At 36.4% G+C, this 17,428-nt stretch overlaps 1 protein-coding gene across 1 annotated transcript in view; it reads left to right on the top strand.

Moving 5' to 3' along the window:
- Nucleotides 1-3,242: 3,242 nt before the first annotated feature.
- Nucleotides 3,243-17,428, top strand: part of SLC30A6 (solute carrier family 30 member 6) — a 33,375-nt gene continuing 19,189 nt past the window's right edge. The window contains exons 1-5 of the mRNA XM_019741662.3: nt 3,243-3,374; nt 9,402-9,488; nt 14,801-14,885; nt 15,812-15,854; nt 16,911-16,976. Coding sequence (XP_019597221.2) covers nt 3,372-3,374; nt 9,402-9,488; nt 14,801-14,885; nt 15,812-15,854; nt 16,911-16,976 — 284 coding nt within the window. The 5' untranslated portion in view covers nt 3,243-3,371. The remainder of the gene's footprint in view (nt 3,375-9,401; nt 9,489-14,800; nt 14,886-15,811; nt 15,855-16,910; nt 16,977-17,428) is intronic.

Genomic DNA, 17,428 nt, shown 5'->3' with positions numbered 1-17,428 from the left:
TATAGAAGCAGATGCACAGATGACCCTTATACTGGAATTAACAGAAAATTATTTAAAATATGTCAAAGAATTTACAGGGGAAAAAAGATGAAGGACGAAATGATTGGGACTCAGCAAAGAACTGAAAACTAAAAAACAGTTCTGGTAATGAAAAATAAAAATCTGAAATGAAACATACAGTATCTGAAATACAGTCACTGGAAGAGCTTAACAGTAAAGTGGACACAGCAGAAGAAAGACAACTGGAAGACAGCCAATACAATTATCAACCTGAAGCACAGAGAGAATAGTAGAGGTTTGAGACCTTTGGAACAATATCAGTCTAATGTACCTGTCATTTGAGGTCCAGAAGGAGAGGAAAGGAAGAAAATGGGGCAAAAGAAATGTTTGAAACAGTAATGCCTGCAAATGTCCCAAAATTATTGAAAGATATCAACTTAGATGTTTAAGAGGTCCAGTGAACCCCAAGCTATATAAATACAAAAAAGATCACATCTGGGTACATCATACTGCCAAAAAAAACAGCAAAAAATCTTATTATAAAAGCAGCCAGGGAAAGGAAATGACATTATATTCAAATCAACAGTAAAAGTGATGGCTAAATTCTTCAGGAATAATAGAATCCAAAACAAAAATGAAGGCTACCAAAGAAAAAAAACAGAATCCAGGAAATGATGTAATGACATCTTTACAAATTAACAAAAGTTAAAATTCTATAGTTAAAATATTCAAGCAAAGCAAAAGCTGTTAAAACAGTAAGAATATGTTGGTAGCATACTGACATAGGAAATGCTTTAAGAAATTCTTTAGGCTGATGGAAAATTATCCTCAATGGGGACCCGTATCTCCTGGAAGGAATTAAGAACTTTGGAAATGATATATATGTCAGTTAATATGAAAGAATTTTTTTTAATTTATCGGCTGTTTAAAAAAATTTACAGTGTGTGGTATTTATATGTAGAAGTAAAAGAGAAAAAATAGCACAGGACAGGAGAGAGCAGTAAATGGAATTATATTGAAATAAGGTAATATTATACACAAAGTGGTATAGTATTAATATTAGGTAGACTGATAAGGATGCATATTGTAATCTGTCACCCAGCAAAGGAAAAAAGTATGGCACAAAGTCCAAAGGAAACCAAGCACCAGCTTCCAAGACTTCTCTCTTCCAATGGAATTACACAGGGTAGACTTAATTCCTCTAGCATCAGGTTATAAAAACGTGTGGAAGTGTTAGGCATGTCTTAGGCAATAGTGAGCCACTTTATCAGTTAAGCAATGGTAGGAAATGTACCCCAAATTCAAGTTCCCAGATGCCAGCCAAACACCAACCTTGCTAACAGGCCTTTCTAAGGATAGCAATCTCAATCCTGCTATTTCACAGTGGTTCAAAACATGGTCACAATGGGGAGAGTGGACATAGGGTGGCCCAAAGTGGGGGTGTCAAGAGACCAAGTGGGACAAGGAAGGTGTCTACAATGATGGGCAGCTTGTTATGGGGTGTTAGGGACAGAGTGAGGAAATTATATGATGAGCAGGGACTACCTCTAATGAGGAATAAGCACTCACGTATAGAGAGGAGTGTGGGGGGAAAGGTGTTAGTAAATATGGCACATTGGTTACAGGAGACCTGATAAATAATATATTAACCATAGCAGAGACATATTTCTCACTGTCAGAGAAAGTTATGAATTATAAATACAGAAAGGTTATGAATACAAGGGTTATAAATACAGAAAACGCAAAGAATGAAACCTGTGGGGTTGGGTTGGGATAGGATTTAAAAGTATGAATTCGTGATTTAAGTTATATAAAAATAGATGAAATGTAGATGTAAAGATGTGAATATCCACATATATATATTTCCTAGTTCTCTCCATTGAGAGACCTGGGAGCAGTTACATCCCCAAAAGCAAGGAGCACACATAACACCCATGTCTTGCCTTCCAAATTCTCCACTTAGTCTGCTAAAGCTGCCACATTTTTAGGTCTTTTGTAAAGAGCACCTCACTTCTTGGTATCAAAGTTTTAGTCTACTTGGGCTGCCCTAACAGAAATACCATAGACTTGGTGACTTAAACAACAGAAATTTATTTTTACAGTTATGTAGGGTAGACAAATCCAGGATCAAGGTGCCAGCCTATTGGTTTCTGGAGAGAGCTCTCACTGGGCTTGGAAACAGCCACCTTCTCACTGTACCCTCACAAGGCAAAGACAGCAAGTTCTCTGGTATCTCTTCTTATAAGGGCACTAACCCCATCATGAGGGTCCCACCCTTATGACCTCATCTAACCCTAATTATTTCCCAAAGATCCCACGTCCAAATACCATCACATTGAGGTGTAGGGCTTTAACATACGAATTTGTGTCTAGAGGGACACAAAACATTCAGTCTATAATAGCCACTAAAGGAAAGAGGGCTCCTTTGTGAAATGGCCCATTCCACGGTTGCGGACAGAACATATATGATGAACTTGAAATATCTTGTGCCAGAAAAGAAGAAAGTGCTCAAGACTGATGATGAATCATTGGAGTGCCTCCCACTAGACAAATGTGAACATCAAAATTAACTATAGCAATGGATTATGACCCATCAGATAAAATAAGAAACAATAAGCCAATGTGAATATCTAAATAAGTAAAAGGATAAATCAAAAGTGTGATGAAACGGGGTGGCCAGTTAGCTCAGTTGGTTAGAGCGTGGCGCTGGTAGCACCAAGATTGCCAGTTGGATCCCGCATGGGCAGCTGTGAGGTGCGCTCTCCTTAAAAAAAAAAAAAGTGATTAAGAGGATTTACATGGTTTCAAAATACATCCCCACAAAACATTAATTAGAAAGGGGGAGTTACTTTATAGTGGAAAAAACCTGGTAAATGCCAATGAAAGTTATCATTAATGAGTCAAATTTCACATAATAGGGTCAATGAGAAAAATGCAATAATCACTTGTGATATCCCTGTCAAAGTTGCATAATCTAAATTTACTCCATAAGCATTCTACAAAATAACTGTTATATAACTTCAAAAGATCATGAAATTCAAGTAAGAAAAACTAAGGAACTGTTCCTTAGTGAAGGAAATCAAATAGAATGACAACTAAATACAAGGTGTGGTTTAGAACTGATACCTTCCGCTCTTTAACGCTCCACCCACTCCTCTGAGGGCTCTGAGGCGTTCTAGCCACCGCCTTCGCTTCGATAGAACGCAGGGGCTGCCGGGAAGGGGGTGGGGCTGGAACAGGAGGCCCGGACACGCACTTCCGCCCCCGCGTCGCTCGCCGCCAATCCACTTCTCACGCCCCACCCTTTCCGCTTTACGGCAAAAAACCAGCTCCCAGAGCGTCTTCCGGCGGGAGCTGTGGGGCTCCTTATCATGGTGAGTTGGTGGGGGGCATGAGGGTTTGTCTCGTAAGTGATTCCTCTTACCTTGTATGGTCCTGAAGCGGCCTTGAAACGCCACGGCTGCCCACAGGAGGGGTCGTCAGAGTCCTTCCCCAGTGCCCCGGGAGAAGCGGCTGGTGTCCGAAAGATTTCCCCCAGCGCTCTGATTCCCACTCTCCCTCACTCCGTTACTTTGCCGCCCGTGATTCGTGATTCCCGGATGGCTCCAGGCCGAGTTTTCAGCTCCTGGCGAGTTTATGGCTTCCCCCGCTGTGATTTACTCTGTATCGGAAATAAGTCTTTGCCGGAGTCCGCGACTACAGCACCAACAAAAGATCTGAAAACCAGTGCACAGCAGCCACGACCGTAATAGTGATGCTTACAGCAGCGATGCTAACGCTGGCGTAAATAGGGTTGTGAGTTGAGTATTGAGGCGGACCCCCCCTACCTCTGCTGCTTGGCTTTCTTGAGTGCCAGATAGTCTGATACAACAGCAACTTTCAGAAGGCCAGTGGCTGGAGAAAGTCAAGGTGTTAGTCAAGCATCTTATTGCAGCTTTTTTTCTGCGATTGTAGATGCCAGTATATCTTATGGTTTGGAGGATATGGTGTTAAATCTAAATTTTGTTAGAGGAATTGGTCGTTTTATGCCTGTATAAAGCATATATATAGTTCTTTGAATCTTGTATAAACATAAGCAGTTGATTGATTCTGATTTCAGTGTTAAAAGTGGTACACACAATTTTATCAGAAAAATTCATGGATCTTTCATGGATAGCCTACATAGAAAATGACCACGTTTCTGTGCCTAAGCTATTGTCACTGTTAAGTTTCTTTTTATTTTTTTATTGACTGAATATGGTAAAAAAAATAGTTTCATTCACATGCTCTATCTTTTGTAAATTTTGTATAATCCCTACTTACGCACAGAAATTGGGTAAAAGTTTATTGTTTAATATTTTTGGCTTACCAAATACCTTCCAGCTACGTTCTTCTTTAAAACATTTGTCATTGTGTAGCAGACTTAAATTTTTAAAAATTTGACCATGCCACATCCTTAAAATGCTTCAATTTTTTTTTTCTATAGCCCTCAAGATAATCCTGTTTAACATGGCACACAAAGCCATATGTAGTGAAGCTTCTTACCTTTACAGCCTGTTTTTTTGCACACATCCATATTCCAGCCACAATGAATAGCTTACAGATTGTGCTGTAAGAATTAGGACTTTGCACCTAATTTGAACATGCTGTTCTGTCTGCCGGAATTGTTTTCTAGCTCCTACCCCCCCATCCTTATCAGCATAATAACTCTTACATGTCCTTTAGCTTTCATGAGCCTTTGCACATCATGTCTCAAGATCTGTTAGGTGCTTCCTTTATGCTCATATGATAGTTTGCTGCTTTTTACCAATAGCACCTATAGCCCTTACCAGACTATGTTAAAATAATACTTGTCTTTCTCACTTCCTAGACTGTAAGCTCTTTGAGAGCAGGACCTGTGTATTCACTCTGGTATTCCCAGAAACTTGTACAGCCTGGCCCAGAGAAAGTTTCAATAAATATTTGTTTTATAAAACACTGAATAAATAACTGTGGCACTAAATTTTAAATAGTAATATTGAGAAATAGCATTTAATTTTTTTTATCTTTTTGGTTTTATTCTTCTAATTTTTTATTTTTCAGTTAAAGTTGACATACAATATTATATTAGTTTCAGGTGTACAACATATTGATTAGACATTTATATAACTTACAAAGTGATCAACCCATAAATCTAGTACCCATCTGGCACCATACATAATTATAACAATATTATTGACTATATTCCTTATGCTATACTTTACATCCCTGTGACTGTTTTGTAACTATCAATTTGTACTTCTTAATCCCTCCCCTTTCTCACCCATCCCCCCAATCCTCCCATCTGGCAACCTTCAAAGTGTTCTCTGTATCTGTGAGTTTCTTTCTGTTTCATTTGTTCATTTTGTTCTTTAGATTCCACATGGAAATGAAATCATATGGCATTTGTCTTTGACTCCACTCACGATACCCTCTAGGTCCATCCATGTTGTTGTAGATAGCAAGATTTCATTCTTTTTTATGGCTAAGTAATTGTATATTCATACCATCTCTTCTTTGTCAGTTCATCCATTGGTGGACATATCTTGGCCATTGTAAATAATGCTGCAGTGAACATATGGATGTTCATGTCCCTTTGAAGTAATGTTTTGGGTTTCTTTAGATAAATACCCAGAAGTGGGATTACTGAGTCCTTCTTTGTCTCTTGTTATGGTGTCTGTTTTGTCTGGTATAAGTATTGCTACTCCATCTTTTTAAATATTTTATCATTTTCATAAATTTCTTTTTCCATCATTTTACTTTCAGTCTGTGTGTCTTGCTATCTGAGGTGAGTCTCTTGTAGTCAGCATATGTAAGGGTCTTGTTTTCTTATCCATTCAGCCAACCTATGTCTTTTGATTGGAGCGTTTAATTCATTTACATTTAAAGTGATTGTTGATAGATACATAGTTATTCGTATTTTATTATTTATGTTCTTCCCTCTTACCCCCATCTTCTTGTAGAAGTCCCTTTAACATTTCTTGTAATACTGGTTTGGTGGTGATGAACTCTAGCTTTTTCTTGTCTGGGGAGCTCTTCATCTGTCCTTCGATTCTAAATGATAACCTTGCTGAATAATCTTGGTAGTAGGACCTTACTTTTCATCACTTTGAATATTTTGTGCTAGTCCCTTCTAGCCTTCAAAATTTCTGTTGAGAAATCAGCTGACAGTCTTATGGGAGCTCCGTTGTAGGTAACTAACTGCTTTTCTGTTGCTGCTTTTGAGAGTCTCTCTTTGTCATTAACCTTTGGCATTTTAATTTTGCTGCATCTTGGTATGGGCTTCTTTGCATTCATCTTGTTTGAGACTCTCTGTGTTTCCTGGGCTTGTATATCTATTTCCTTCACCAGGTTAGGCAAGTTTTTGGTCATTTCTTTAATTAGGTTTTCAATTCCTTGCCCTCTTTTTCGGTACCGCATTGATGCAAATAGTGGTATGCTTGATGTTGTCCCAGAGGCCCCTTAAACTGGCCTTTTTTTTTTTTTTTCTTTTTTCTTTTCTGATGAGGTATTTCTGCTACTTTCTCAGTCAAATTGCTGACTCGAGCCCCTACTTCATCCAGTCTACTGTTGATTCTCTCTAATGTATTCTTCATTTCACTTACTGTATTCTTTATTTTTGACTGGTTCTCTTTTGTTTTCTATTTGTATTTTTATGTTTACTGTCTCTTTGTTAAAGTTCTCCCTGAGATCATTGAGCATCCTTATAACCAGTGTTTTGAACTCTGCATCTGGTAGATTTCTTGTTTCCATTATGTTTAGTTATTTTTCTGGAGTTTTGTCCTGTTCTTTCATTTGGGACATGTTTCTTTGTGCATTTGTTTGTTTTTTGGGGTTTTTGTTTGTTTGTTTGTTTGTTTTTATTGGGGAAGGGGAACAGGACTTTATTGGGGAACAGTGTGTACTTCCAGGACTTTTTTCCAAGTCAAGTTGTACTTTCAATGTTAGTTGTGGAGGGTGCCGTTCAGCTTCAAGTTGTTGTCCTTTCAGTCTTAGTTGTGGCGGGCGCAGCTCAGGTCCAGGTCCAGTTGCCGTTTCTATTTGCAGGGGGCACAGCCCACCATCCCTTGCGGGAGTCGAACTGGCAACCTTGTGGTTGAGAGGACACATTCCAACTGAGCCATCTGGGAGCTCAGCGGCAGCTCAGCTCAAGGTGCTGTGTTCAATCTTAGTGGCAGGGAGCGCTGCCCACCATCCCTTGTGGGACTCGAGGAATTGAACTGGCAGCCTTGTGGTTGAGAGCCCACTGGCCCATGTGGGAATCGAACCGGCAGCCTTTGGAGTTAGGAGCATGGAGCTCTAACCGCCTGAGCCACCGGGCCTGCCCCATTTAATTTTTATTTGAAAAGTTTTGGGGCAGAAAGATTTTATGAGTCACCCATTATGTATTATTTATTAAGAGCATGCTACGTGCAAAGCACAGTGCTGTCTTAAAAACATGTTAAGGAACTGTAGAGCCCTTGTCATTAGTGAAGTTACTAAAAAATTAACTTACAATGTAAGATGAAAAGATGAAGACTATCCTATGGTTACATACAAAGTAAATGGCATAAAATGCCCTATAGTTTGGGATAATCTAAGAAGTCTTCATGTAGGAAGTGAAACATGCAATTGAGTACTTCCTGCCTTACTCTAGTACTCTTAATCTATTCATTACTCTCATTTAGATTTGGAAACAGACCAAGTAACTTGCTAAGTGTTATAGGGCTATTGGAGCTTGGGTTAGACAAGACTGGCCTTTTCACTCTATAGAGTGGTATGATCATGAGACATGGGTACACCGATCTAGTTGGAGTTTAGGATTTCTATCTGGAGCAAGAGATAAAACTGGAAAGAAACTGAGGCTAAATCATTGGAGATTTTGAATTCCAGATTGTAAAATGTGGAGTTGATCCTGATAGTCATGGAGAGCCAATATAATTTTGGAAAGAGTGACATGAACGTGGTATTTTTGTGTTTTTGTTCAATATCAGAATGGCTTCCGAAATGGCCCCTGCCTTTAGGACATTCCTCATTGATTGTCTTAACTTGAAACTTAAAGCAACTTAAATAATTTAAGGTGGGCTGAAGTTAGAAGATATCCAGTGATAGTGAGCAGTAAGCAGAATTATCTTTGGGATGAAAATGTAATTGTTTAAGAACAGAGTAGACTCATTAACATTAGTAATTATTAACATCTCAGAGGAAAATGGCATATTGTTCCTTTTCATCTGAATTGGCTTTGAGCCTTAGGGTTACACACATACACTGGCCTTTATTTGGATACCAAAATTAGTAACACTTTTTCTTTTAATTTTATTTTATTAAATTTATTGGGGTGACAATTGTTAGTAAAATTACATAGATTTCAGGTGTACAATTCTGTATTACATCATCTATAAATCCCATTGTGTGTTCATCACCCAGAGTCAGTTCTCCTTCCATCACCATATATTCGATCCCCCTTACCCTCATCTCCCACCCCTCACCCCCCACCCCCCTTACAGTAACACATTTTCTGATGCTTTATTTTTACCTTTTAAAGTATTTTTTACGTTACTACTTTTTTACTGTGGAAAATTTCAAACATACACAAAAGTAGAGTATATAATATAATGAGCCGCCCCTATGTTGCCATCACTTGGCCTCAACAATGATAAACTTTCTGCTGTTTCTTATGTCAGATTTCTAGTACTAGGCCTTATTTTCTGCCTTTCCTGAGTCACAGCGTAATGCAATTAATGGTATATATAAGCTTTGAAGGAATGAGCTGTGCTTTTCTATAACTACTGAGATGTTCCTAGATGCTAACTATAGAAAAATCGTGCCTCTGCTTGAATTGGATCTGAAAGTTTTTCACATTTTTAATCTGTTAACACCGAGTTCCGCTGCTTTCTGTGGAGCTTTAGTGTTTGAGTCAAATTTGCCAACTTTAGTGAGGTAGAAATGTACTATGATTGTTATGGTGATTGTGACGTTTACCATTTAGGAAAATATTTTGTTAAACTTAAAACCCAAATATTTAAGTACATGACACTTAGCAATCAAATTATAAATTTTTTTTTCATAGATTCTTGGTTTTATGTCCTACTAAAAAAAGTTTCTCCAACTCCAGAGTTATAAAATTATACATTCATAGTTTCTTCAAGTACTCTAATTTTATATTTTAATTTTAAAATAATAAAAAAAAATTAGAGTTAAGGAGTATAGTGAGGATCCAACTTTTTTTTCTAAACACCATTTATTGACTAACTCATATTTTCTCCCACTGGTGTTGGATAATCATAAGCTAATTTCTCATATGTACTTGAACTGTTTTGTACTGAGGCTTTCTCACATGGTTTCCTGTTCTTGAGTAGCAAATCCCACTCTAGTGGGATTTAGATACTTAAATACTGATTTGTATATTTTTGTTTGTTTTAAAGGGGACAATTCATCTCTTTCGAAAACCACAAAGATCTTTTTTTGGCAAGTTATTACAGGAATTTAGACTTGTAGCAGCTGACCGAAGGGTAAGTTATTTTTATTCCTTAACCCTAATTTTACTTATTGCACAAACATTATAACATTGGGAAAAAAGTAGTTTTTAAGGCAAGTAGAAATCATTCTCGATCCCACCACACCGTCCTCATTTTTTTATGTTGGGTAAGTAATTTTTTAATGTAAAATTACAGTAGTTTGGCATACATTTGTTTTGCTTAGACGGAAGCTAGGCTTGTTAGTTTTTATTCTAATTCTAAAGAGTTTTAAAGAAAAACTGTTTTGTGACTGCCTTATGTTATTAATTTTTTTAAAAAAGAAAGGGATGTAGTCTGAAGCCATGTTTTCTCATTTTTAATATAAGGCAGGAAAAATATGGTTTGAGATTGTAAATGAAAAGATATAATTGGTACCCTTTTGGTTACCAATGTTGACTTTCTAGTTATTGTTCTGTTTTCATTGCTCTCATTATTGTCTAAATTATAAATTCCCTGGGGCCAGTGATTATGTCTGTTTTGCTCATTTTTTATAAAAGAAAAGCACCCAATAAATATTTGATGAATTTTAAATAAACTTAGCTTCAATGGAACATAATAAGCAGTGCTAATGGTATTGGCCATGTATTGTGATACTAAACTAGAGACTTCTTTGTTCTTTACCACTATATCCTGTTTCTAAAACCTTAGAATGTTGTTAGAACTCAATAATTCTAGTATTTGGAAATATTATCATGTCCTGAATGTTAAACTCAAGAGCCAATTTTAGGGAATTCATCTGCTTCTTGTGTATCTAGTCCATTTAGAATGATCTTTTGAGAACAGATAGATATAGCTCTATGATACTGATGGAAAGCAACTGTATTACAGAGGTAAATAGGAAATTCGTTAATAGTGCACATTACTGAGGCACAGAATACTGCAGAATATGTAGTAGGAATAAAAGTGATGTAGAAATCCAGAATTACGCACATAATCTCGATCATAATTTAAATTTTAAGAGCTCTATCTGGTTCATTTCTTCACTACTACTGTGCTAGTTCTTGGTGATTTCATATTTCATGTGGAAGATCCTTGTAACTTTCAGTTCCTTACTTCGTCACCAGAAATAATCTTGTCCTCCATCCCTCCCAGCCATCCACTCCTATGATCAAACCATAGACCTTATCATTTATAATAACTATCTTCCCATTCTCTCATTTTCAGGCATTTCACTCATTAGTCACCATCTCTTGTCTTTCCAGTTCACTCCTATTACTCCAATTCCAATAATTCTTCAATTTTTCTAGGACTTCTAATCCATTGACTTTGTCATATTTTCACTATTTTTTACCTCTCTTATCCCCATTTGCTTTCTTATCCAATTTAGATTCTGTAGTCCATTATTACCATTTTCTTGCATGTGCCTTCAGCTCTTTTGTGCCTCCCTTCCATTTGTTATACTTCCTATCATACTTCCTTGGCAAATCTTAACCTCATTAAGTTCACTTTCTGTCACTCTGTACCTGCACCCAAGCAACTAAATGTAGCTGAGGAAACAAAAACCATGCTGACTGGTCTTACTTTAAATTCATGATTACCATTAGTGCTGCCCTACTATATCTTCTTATTACAGTTCATTCAGTTTCCCACTTTCCTAAACAACTGTTTCATACCATTTCCTCAGACTTCCAAAACGTCATTCATTGTCTCTCTAACCTGTTGATCTTGCTTCCTGTTTCACTAAGGGAAAGAAGTAATCAGAAGAAAATTTCCACATTCTATCATCAGCACATCTACTAACGCTCTGCCTTCTTTCCTGTTTCTATGAATGAACTGTCTGGTCTGCTATATAAGACTAATCTTTCCATTGGTTGTCTACTCAAGAACAATATTCCTATAATTTTTCCTCTGTCTCTTGCATCAGTGGTCCTTTTTCCATCATTCTCTTTCTTGCATCATTCTTGCATGCCATATATTCCACTCTCAGCTACCAATCCATTTCTCTGCTTTTTATAGCAAAACTACTTAAAAGAATTGTCTTCACTCTCTTTATTCACTTTATCTTTTCCCTTTCTTTATTAAACACATACCAGTCTGGCTCTAGTCTCCATTAATCCACAGAAACAGTTTTTACAAGGTAAAATAACCTGTGTGTTATCAAAATCAATAGTCATCTCCATTTCCATTTCCCTTCTTACTTGACCTCCAATAGCATTTGATAAAAATTTATCACTTCCTCCTGAAAGCACTTTTTTCACTTTGACTCTGAAACACCACTGTTGCTTTTCTTCCTATTTACTTGGCCATTACTTTTTAGTCTCCTTTGTCACTTTCATCTATGTGATCTGTACGTTTTAGAGTTCCCAGGACTTAGTTCCAGCTTCTCTTCTTTATATTCATTTCATCTAGGTGACACTTTCACTACCACATGCTGATGACCCTATATTTATATCTCAATCCCTAACCTCTCCCCTACCTCCAGATTCCGATATATAATGGCCCTCTCATCATTTCCACTTGGATGTCTACCAGGCATCTCAAATTTAATATGATCAAACCTTAACTTTGATTTTCTATTACTTCCTCACTAAGTGGCCACTCTATTCTTCCAAATGCTCAGACCAGAAACGTTGGAGTTATTCAACCCCTCGCTTCCCCTTACATCTCAGGTCCATTTTGTAAGTAAATCTTGCTAGTTCTATCTTCAATATAATACCCAGAATCTGACTCTCCTAATACCTTCTTACCACCTACAAAGCTACCATCATTTCTCACATGCATTATTGCAATCACATTCTAAATAGTCTTCCTACTTCCATCCTTGCCCCCAGGCAGTATATTATACATAGAGAAGCCAGAATGATCTTTTAAAAATGAAAACTAAGTTTCCATTTGGAGTAAATCCCAATTCTTTTCCTGGCATACAAGACATTACTTGATTGATGTAGCCCCAGACTCCCTCTCACCTGTCTTGACTAGCTGACCTTAGCCAGGTACTCTTCTATCAGGGTGTCGCGTCCAGCGCAACAAGGGCAGTGAGGGTGCGAGAAGGGGCGGTTTGGGTTAAGTTTTTAAGAAAGAAACAAACAGAGACTTAATGCAGGTAAACCTCTCAGAAGGCCAGGGGTCTCTCAGTCTCAGAGGACTGGAGCCCAGAATAAGGCCGACTGGGAGTTTTTATTGAATAGGTATACAAAAACAAGAGAAAGCAACATTGTTTCTTACACAGTCTCTGAAACTCACACATCATAACAGAAAAATATTTATCTCAATCACCCTTTGTCAGTCAACAGCTGAAGCACAAGGTTCCACAATGTCTTAATTAAGGTATGTACCTTCTCATGGTCAAGTCTCTTATTTTGTAACAGTTCTGTTGAGCTAAGTGGAGAGAACTGATCTTTATTGTTTTTGTAACGTCTCTCACAAACAGGTGCCAGGGAAAAGGCAGAGCCGGCAACAGCTTTTCCCAGGCAGGGGGAAGGGGAGGCAAGGCCCCTTCCCATATTTTTCTAAGGCAACTCATTGGAGGTCCCCACTCGGTTCCGCCTGGCTTAGGTTGTATCTCCCATGAGATATCTTACCCGTCTTTGGCTGCAAACCATCTTTTGGGGACCAGACAGAGAGACATAAGGTGTAAACATAAGGATGGAACAAAGTCCCAGAAAGGCACAGTCTCACAAACTCTTCTTTCCTTAAGGAAAGACACGGAGGGACAGTTGGCTAGGCTGTTGTGTGACTACATCAGGGCATTTGCACCGTGGTTCACATTTTCTCTCCCAGATATCTGCATGCTTAGCACCTTTGTCTCTTTCAGATATCTGGTCACACGTCACCTTACCAAACAGGTCTTTTCTGACCATCTATCTAGAAGAGCACCTCTTCCATATCTCCCATTACTGTGTTCTTACTGTACTTTTTTTTTTCTTCTTGGCACTTATCACCACCTGACCTTTTGTATTTGCTTATTGTCTCTCATCCTACCTGGATTAGAAGATCTGTATTTTGTTCACTACTGTATTTCTAATGCCTAGAATAGTGTGTCTGTTACAAAACAGACACTCAAATATGTGTTGATTTAGTAGTAGAGCTGCAGAGAGTATCATTTTCAAGTTACATGCTTTATCCTCCTTTCCTGACTGTTCTTGAATCCCTGTCCTGACTAGATCCCATGTCCACTCATTTCATTAATGTCCTCACTAGTATTAAAGTCCCTTGTCCCATTACCCTGTCATGTCAGCTCTTAAGTCTCAAACACCCCTACCTCACTTGCATCTCTGGTTTTGCTCCTGGGTGTAGAGGAAGTTCCAAATGGTGTCTACCATAAATTCATGCTGTTAATTCTTGTTCTCCTCTTTGATGCTTTAATAGTATACTTGCCACAACAGCTCTTCTGCAGATTTTCCTCTGGATTTAAGTTTCCAGTCTTACTTTACCATATCCCTTAATTTTGGAAAATGGCCTTGCTTCTTGTTTTCTATAACGCTACTTCACAGTCACTTCTTTTCTATCTCACAATTTTTCTATCCCTTCAGTCACATTTTTATCCTCACCTTTCTCAGAGGTGGTGCTCTTCCTTTCTAAACTACACCTTCCATCTGCGATCTAAAACCATCTTATACCACGTTTGACCTTTGCAATTTTATCTGTTTAATTTTAACACCTCCAAATAACTACCTTTTCACTAATTTTTTTTCACCTCTGCTTTCAAACAAACTAGGTCCTTCTTTGTAGGGAGTGGAGCAGAGCAAAAATAAAAAGCACTTCACTTCTTGATGTCTTCTTCCTTTATTTTTAGAATGCCCCTCCTCTGACTAAATCCTAGCTATTTTTCAAGGTGTATCTCAGGTCTTCCCTCTTCTATGAACTTCTAAACTATAGAAGTGCTTTCCCTATTTTCTGGTCCTATTTCATACAATTTATTTGATAAATAATCAAGTACTGCCTTCTGTGGGCTAACTTTGTTTTGATATAATTTCAAACTTACAGAAAAGTTACAAGATTAGTATAAGGAACTCCTTTATGCCCTTTACTCAAATCCACCAATTTCTTACATTTTGCCCCATTTGCTTTATCATTGTTTCTATGTACATATTTATAGAAACAAAACGATATTTGAGTTTATGTGTTAGAGTTTATTTTCTTTTGTATTATTTCCCATCTAGAATTATTCTTTTAGAAACAAGTTGGTTGATGATAATTTTGGTAAATTTAGAAAATGTGAACTGACTTATTTGAAGGACGTTGTGTTTATTCCTTTGAATATCAAAAATATGAATTAGATTAATTTGAATAGACTCAGTGAAGTTTATCAGCAATATGCAAATAAAATTTATTTTCTTTTTCACAAATTATTTTCTTTTTCACAGTCCTGGAAGATACTGCTTTTTGGTGCAATAAACTTAACATGTACTGGCTTCCTGCTTATGTGGTGCAGTTCTACTAACAGTATAGGTATGTTGCCATCCTTACTTTCTGGAATTAACTATTAGTTTCACTTTTATTTTTCTGATTTAAAATAAACATATATCTTCCTTTATACAGAATATATTATTCTGAAATATAACTCAAAAGATTTAAATGAGAGAATCCATTTGAAAAGTGCTTTGTAAACTATAAAGCTTGGTTCAATTGTTAAGCATTATCTTTTTAAATTAGCTTTTTTTTTTTTTAAGAAAACACTTTAAATCTTTTTCAAAAACTGAGATTCCTTTTTTTAAAAACTTTTATTTATTTTAACTGTGTTTTTCCAGGACTCATCAGCTCCAAGTCAAGTAGTTGTTTCAATCTAGTTGTGGGGGGAACACAGCTCACATTGGCCCATGTGGGGATCAAACCAGCAACCTTGTTGTTAAGAGCGCTGGGCTCTAACCAACTGAGCTAATGGGCTGCCCCCTGGGATTCCTTTTTAATGTGATAGATTAGTACTTCAGTTTATGGCATTTTTAAATAGGATTTTGAGACTTATAAGGGAAATCTGTAATATTTTATTGTCTTGACCTCTTATATTTTTATGTACCATTATTTTCATCCTGCTATTCAAAGAATACATTTAAAATAGTACTCAAATGACAGAAGAAGGAAAAAAATACTGTCACAGGTCTTTTGAGCATATATTGCTTTATTTTTCCTGATGGAAAAATCAGGTTCTAAAGTAAGGTTTTGGACTCACAAACTTTGGCTACATATACTAATAAAATTTACTGGTTAATTGCCAGCCTATGAGGTTAATCAGTGAGTCAGTTTTTGTTTTGTTTTATTTTGTTTTTTTGGTAATGGACACTCCTGGAATGAACAATTTCAGTGATTTGCTATATTTTCTAACAATGGATTGAGTAACTATTTTTTTTCAATAACATTTTAATCAATGTGTTTTACAGCTTTAACTGCCTATACTTACCTGACCATTTTTGACCTATTTAGGTAAGTTTTTTAAAATCTCCTAATGTTTTAAAGCTAATGAAGAATTTGTTAAACTAAATTCATGGTTTTCATTGCTTAAAGGAAAGTAATCTGCGAAGTAAGTAAAATTATCAACATAGAACATACAATACAAACAATAAATTAATAGACATAGTGAAGGAAAATATCCCATTTACATAGCAACAGAAAAGAGAATACCTAGCATTAGTTAGGTCAGCTGCTCCAGGTGCCTGCCTGTGTGGGAGTCAGCTGTGGCCAGAGAACAGGGTCATATAACATACCAATTCCCACTTTAACTGTGTACATAGGAAAAAACTGAAGGGCATTAATAGCTGAGAAATGAGTAATTGTGAACTAGGGAGACAACCTGTTGGCTCCCTGCTTCATGGGGCCTTTCATATTTCCATATAAGGATTGCAAAATGCTTAAACCTTGGTATCTTCAAGCTCCATGCCATAGGAGGATGTTATAAGGAAGTCTTTTCATTAATTATGTAACTAAATCTACTTTATTGGTCTCAAACAATCGGAACTGAATTACCTGAATTTCATATGTAGTAAGGTGTTTTAGAGTGAATCTCCACTATACTTCAAAAAATGAATATAGTTTTATCCAATCCAGAATGTTGTCATGGTGTTATTAATATTTAGTTTAACTTTTAATGAAGATTAAATAAAGTTTATCAAAGTTAAAATGTATTGTATATGCCTAGAATGAAATATATTATCATAATTATCGTGTCATTTTTTTGCATGCTCAGTTATAGAAACCGTTCAGGGTGGATAACTTACTGAGTAGAGAAAGTATGGGTTTAGGTTCTATTTAACTGACTTAATGATGTGTCATAATTTATTTCAGTTTCTCCACATGTTAAAAGTATCACATATTACGATGCTCATTGTGAATAGATTGTAAATTATTACATAATTTACTAAATTAGTGTGTGTAAGTACTGATAACTTTCAGCAACTTAGGAATTCTGAGAACTTAATTTCTTTCTGCATGTTCTCTTCTAGCAATAGTTCTAATGCTAAATTTATTTTTCATTTTACTTAGTTTAATGACATGTTTAATAAGTTACTGGATAATGATGAGGAAACCTAGCCCTGTCTATTCATTTGGGTAAGTTCAAATTATTTTTTGCTAACTTATTGGTATTAAAATAGTTGTTATATTAGGCAGTAATGAGCTAGGTAGAGTATTTCTAGAAAATAAATGCTGCCTGCTTAGTGAAATGATGATCAAATAGTGAAAGTTGATAGCAAAGGCTCTTCCAAGAGGATTCTAGGTAAGAAACATCAATGTCTAAATTTAAGACATATTAAAATAAAATGTTCTTTTAATATGACATTAGGCTCTTTTCTGTTTTATATAACAAATATTAACACGAAATGTTCAAATTAAATTAAGACTGGATGTTTTGATAGCAATGGACTAACAAAGAGTTTGAGATTTCTGTTTCTATAGTTTTAGAAATTACTGAAATGTGGAAGATAATCTTTTATATTAGAGGTCTTTAAAATATATACTAGAAAAATATGAGTTGCTTTCAGATTTAAGGAAACAACTTGAAG

The sequence above is a fragment of the Rhinolophus sinicus genome, chromosome 2 (genome assembly GCF_057876585.1).
Source record: "Rhinolophus sinicus isolate RSI-liver-muscle chromosome 2, RSI-T2T, whole genome shotgun sequence".
Taxonomy (NCBI): domain Eukaryota; kingdom Metazoa; phylum Chordata; class Mammalia; order Chiroptera; family Rhinolophidae; genus Rhinolophus; species Rhinolophus sinicus.
Note: the sequence above shows the minus strand (reverse complement) of the source record. Positions and strands in the feature narration are given on the sequence as shown.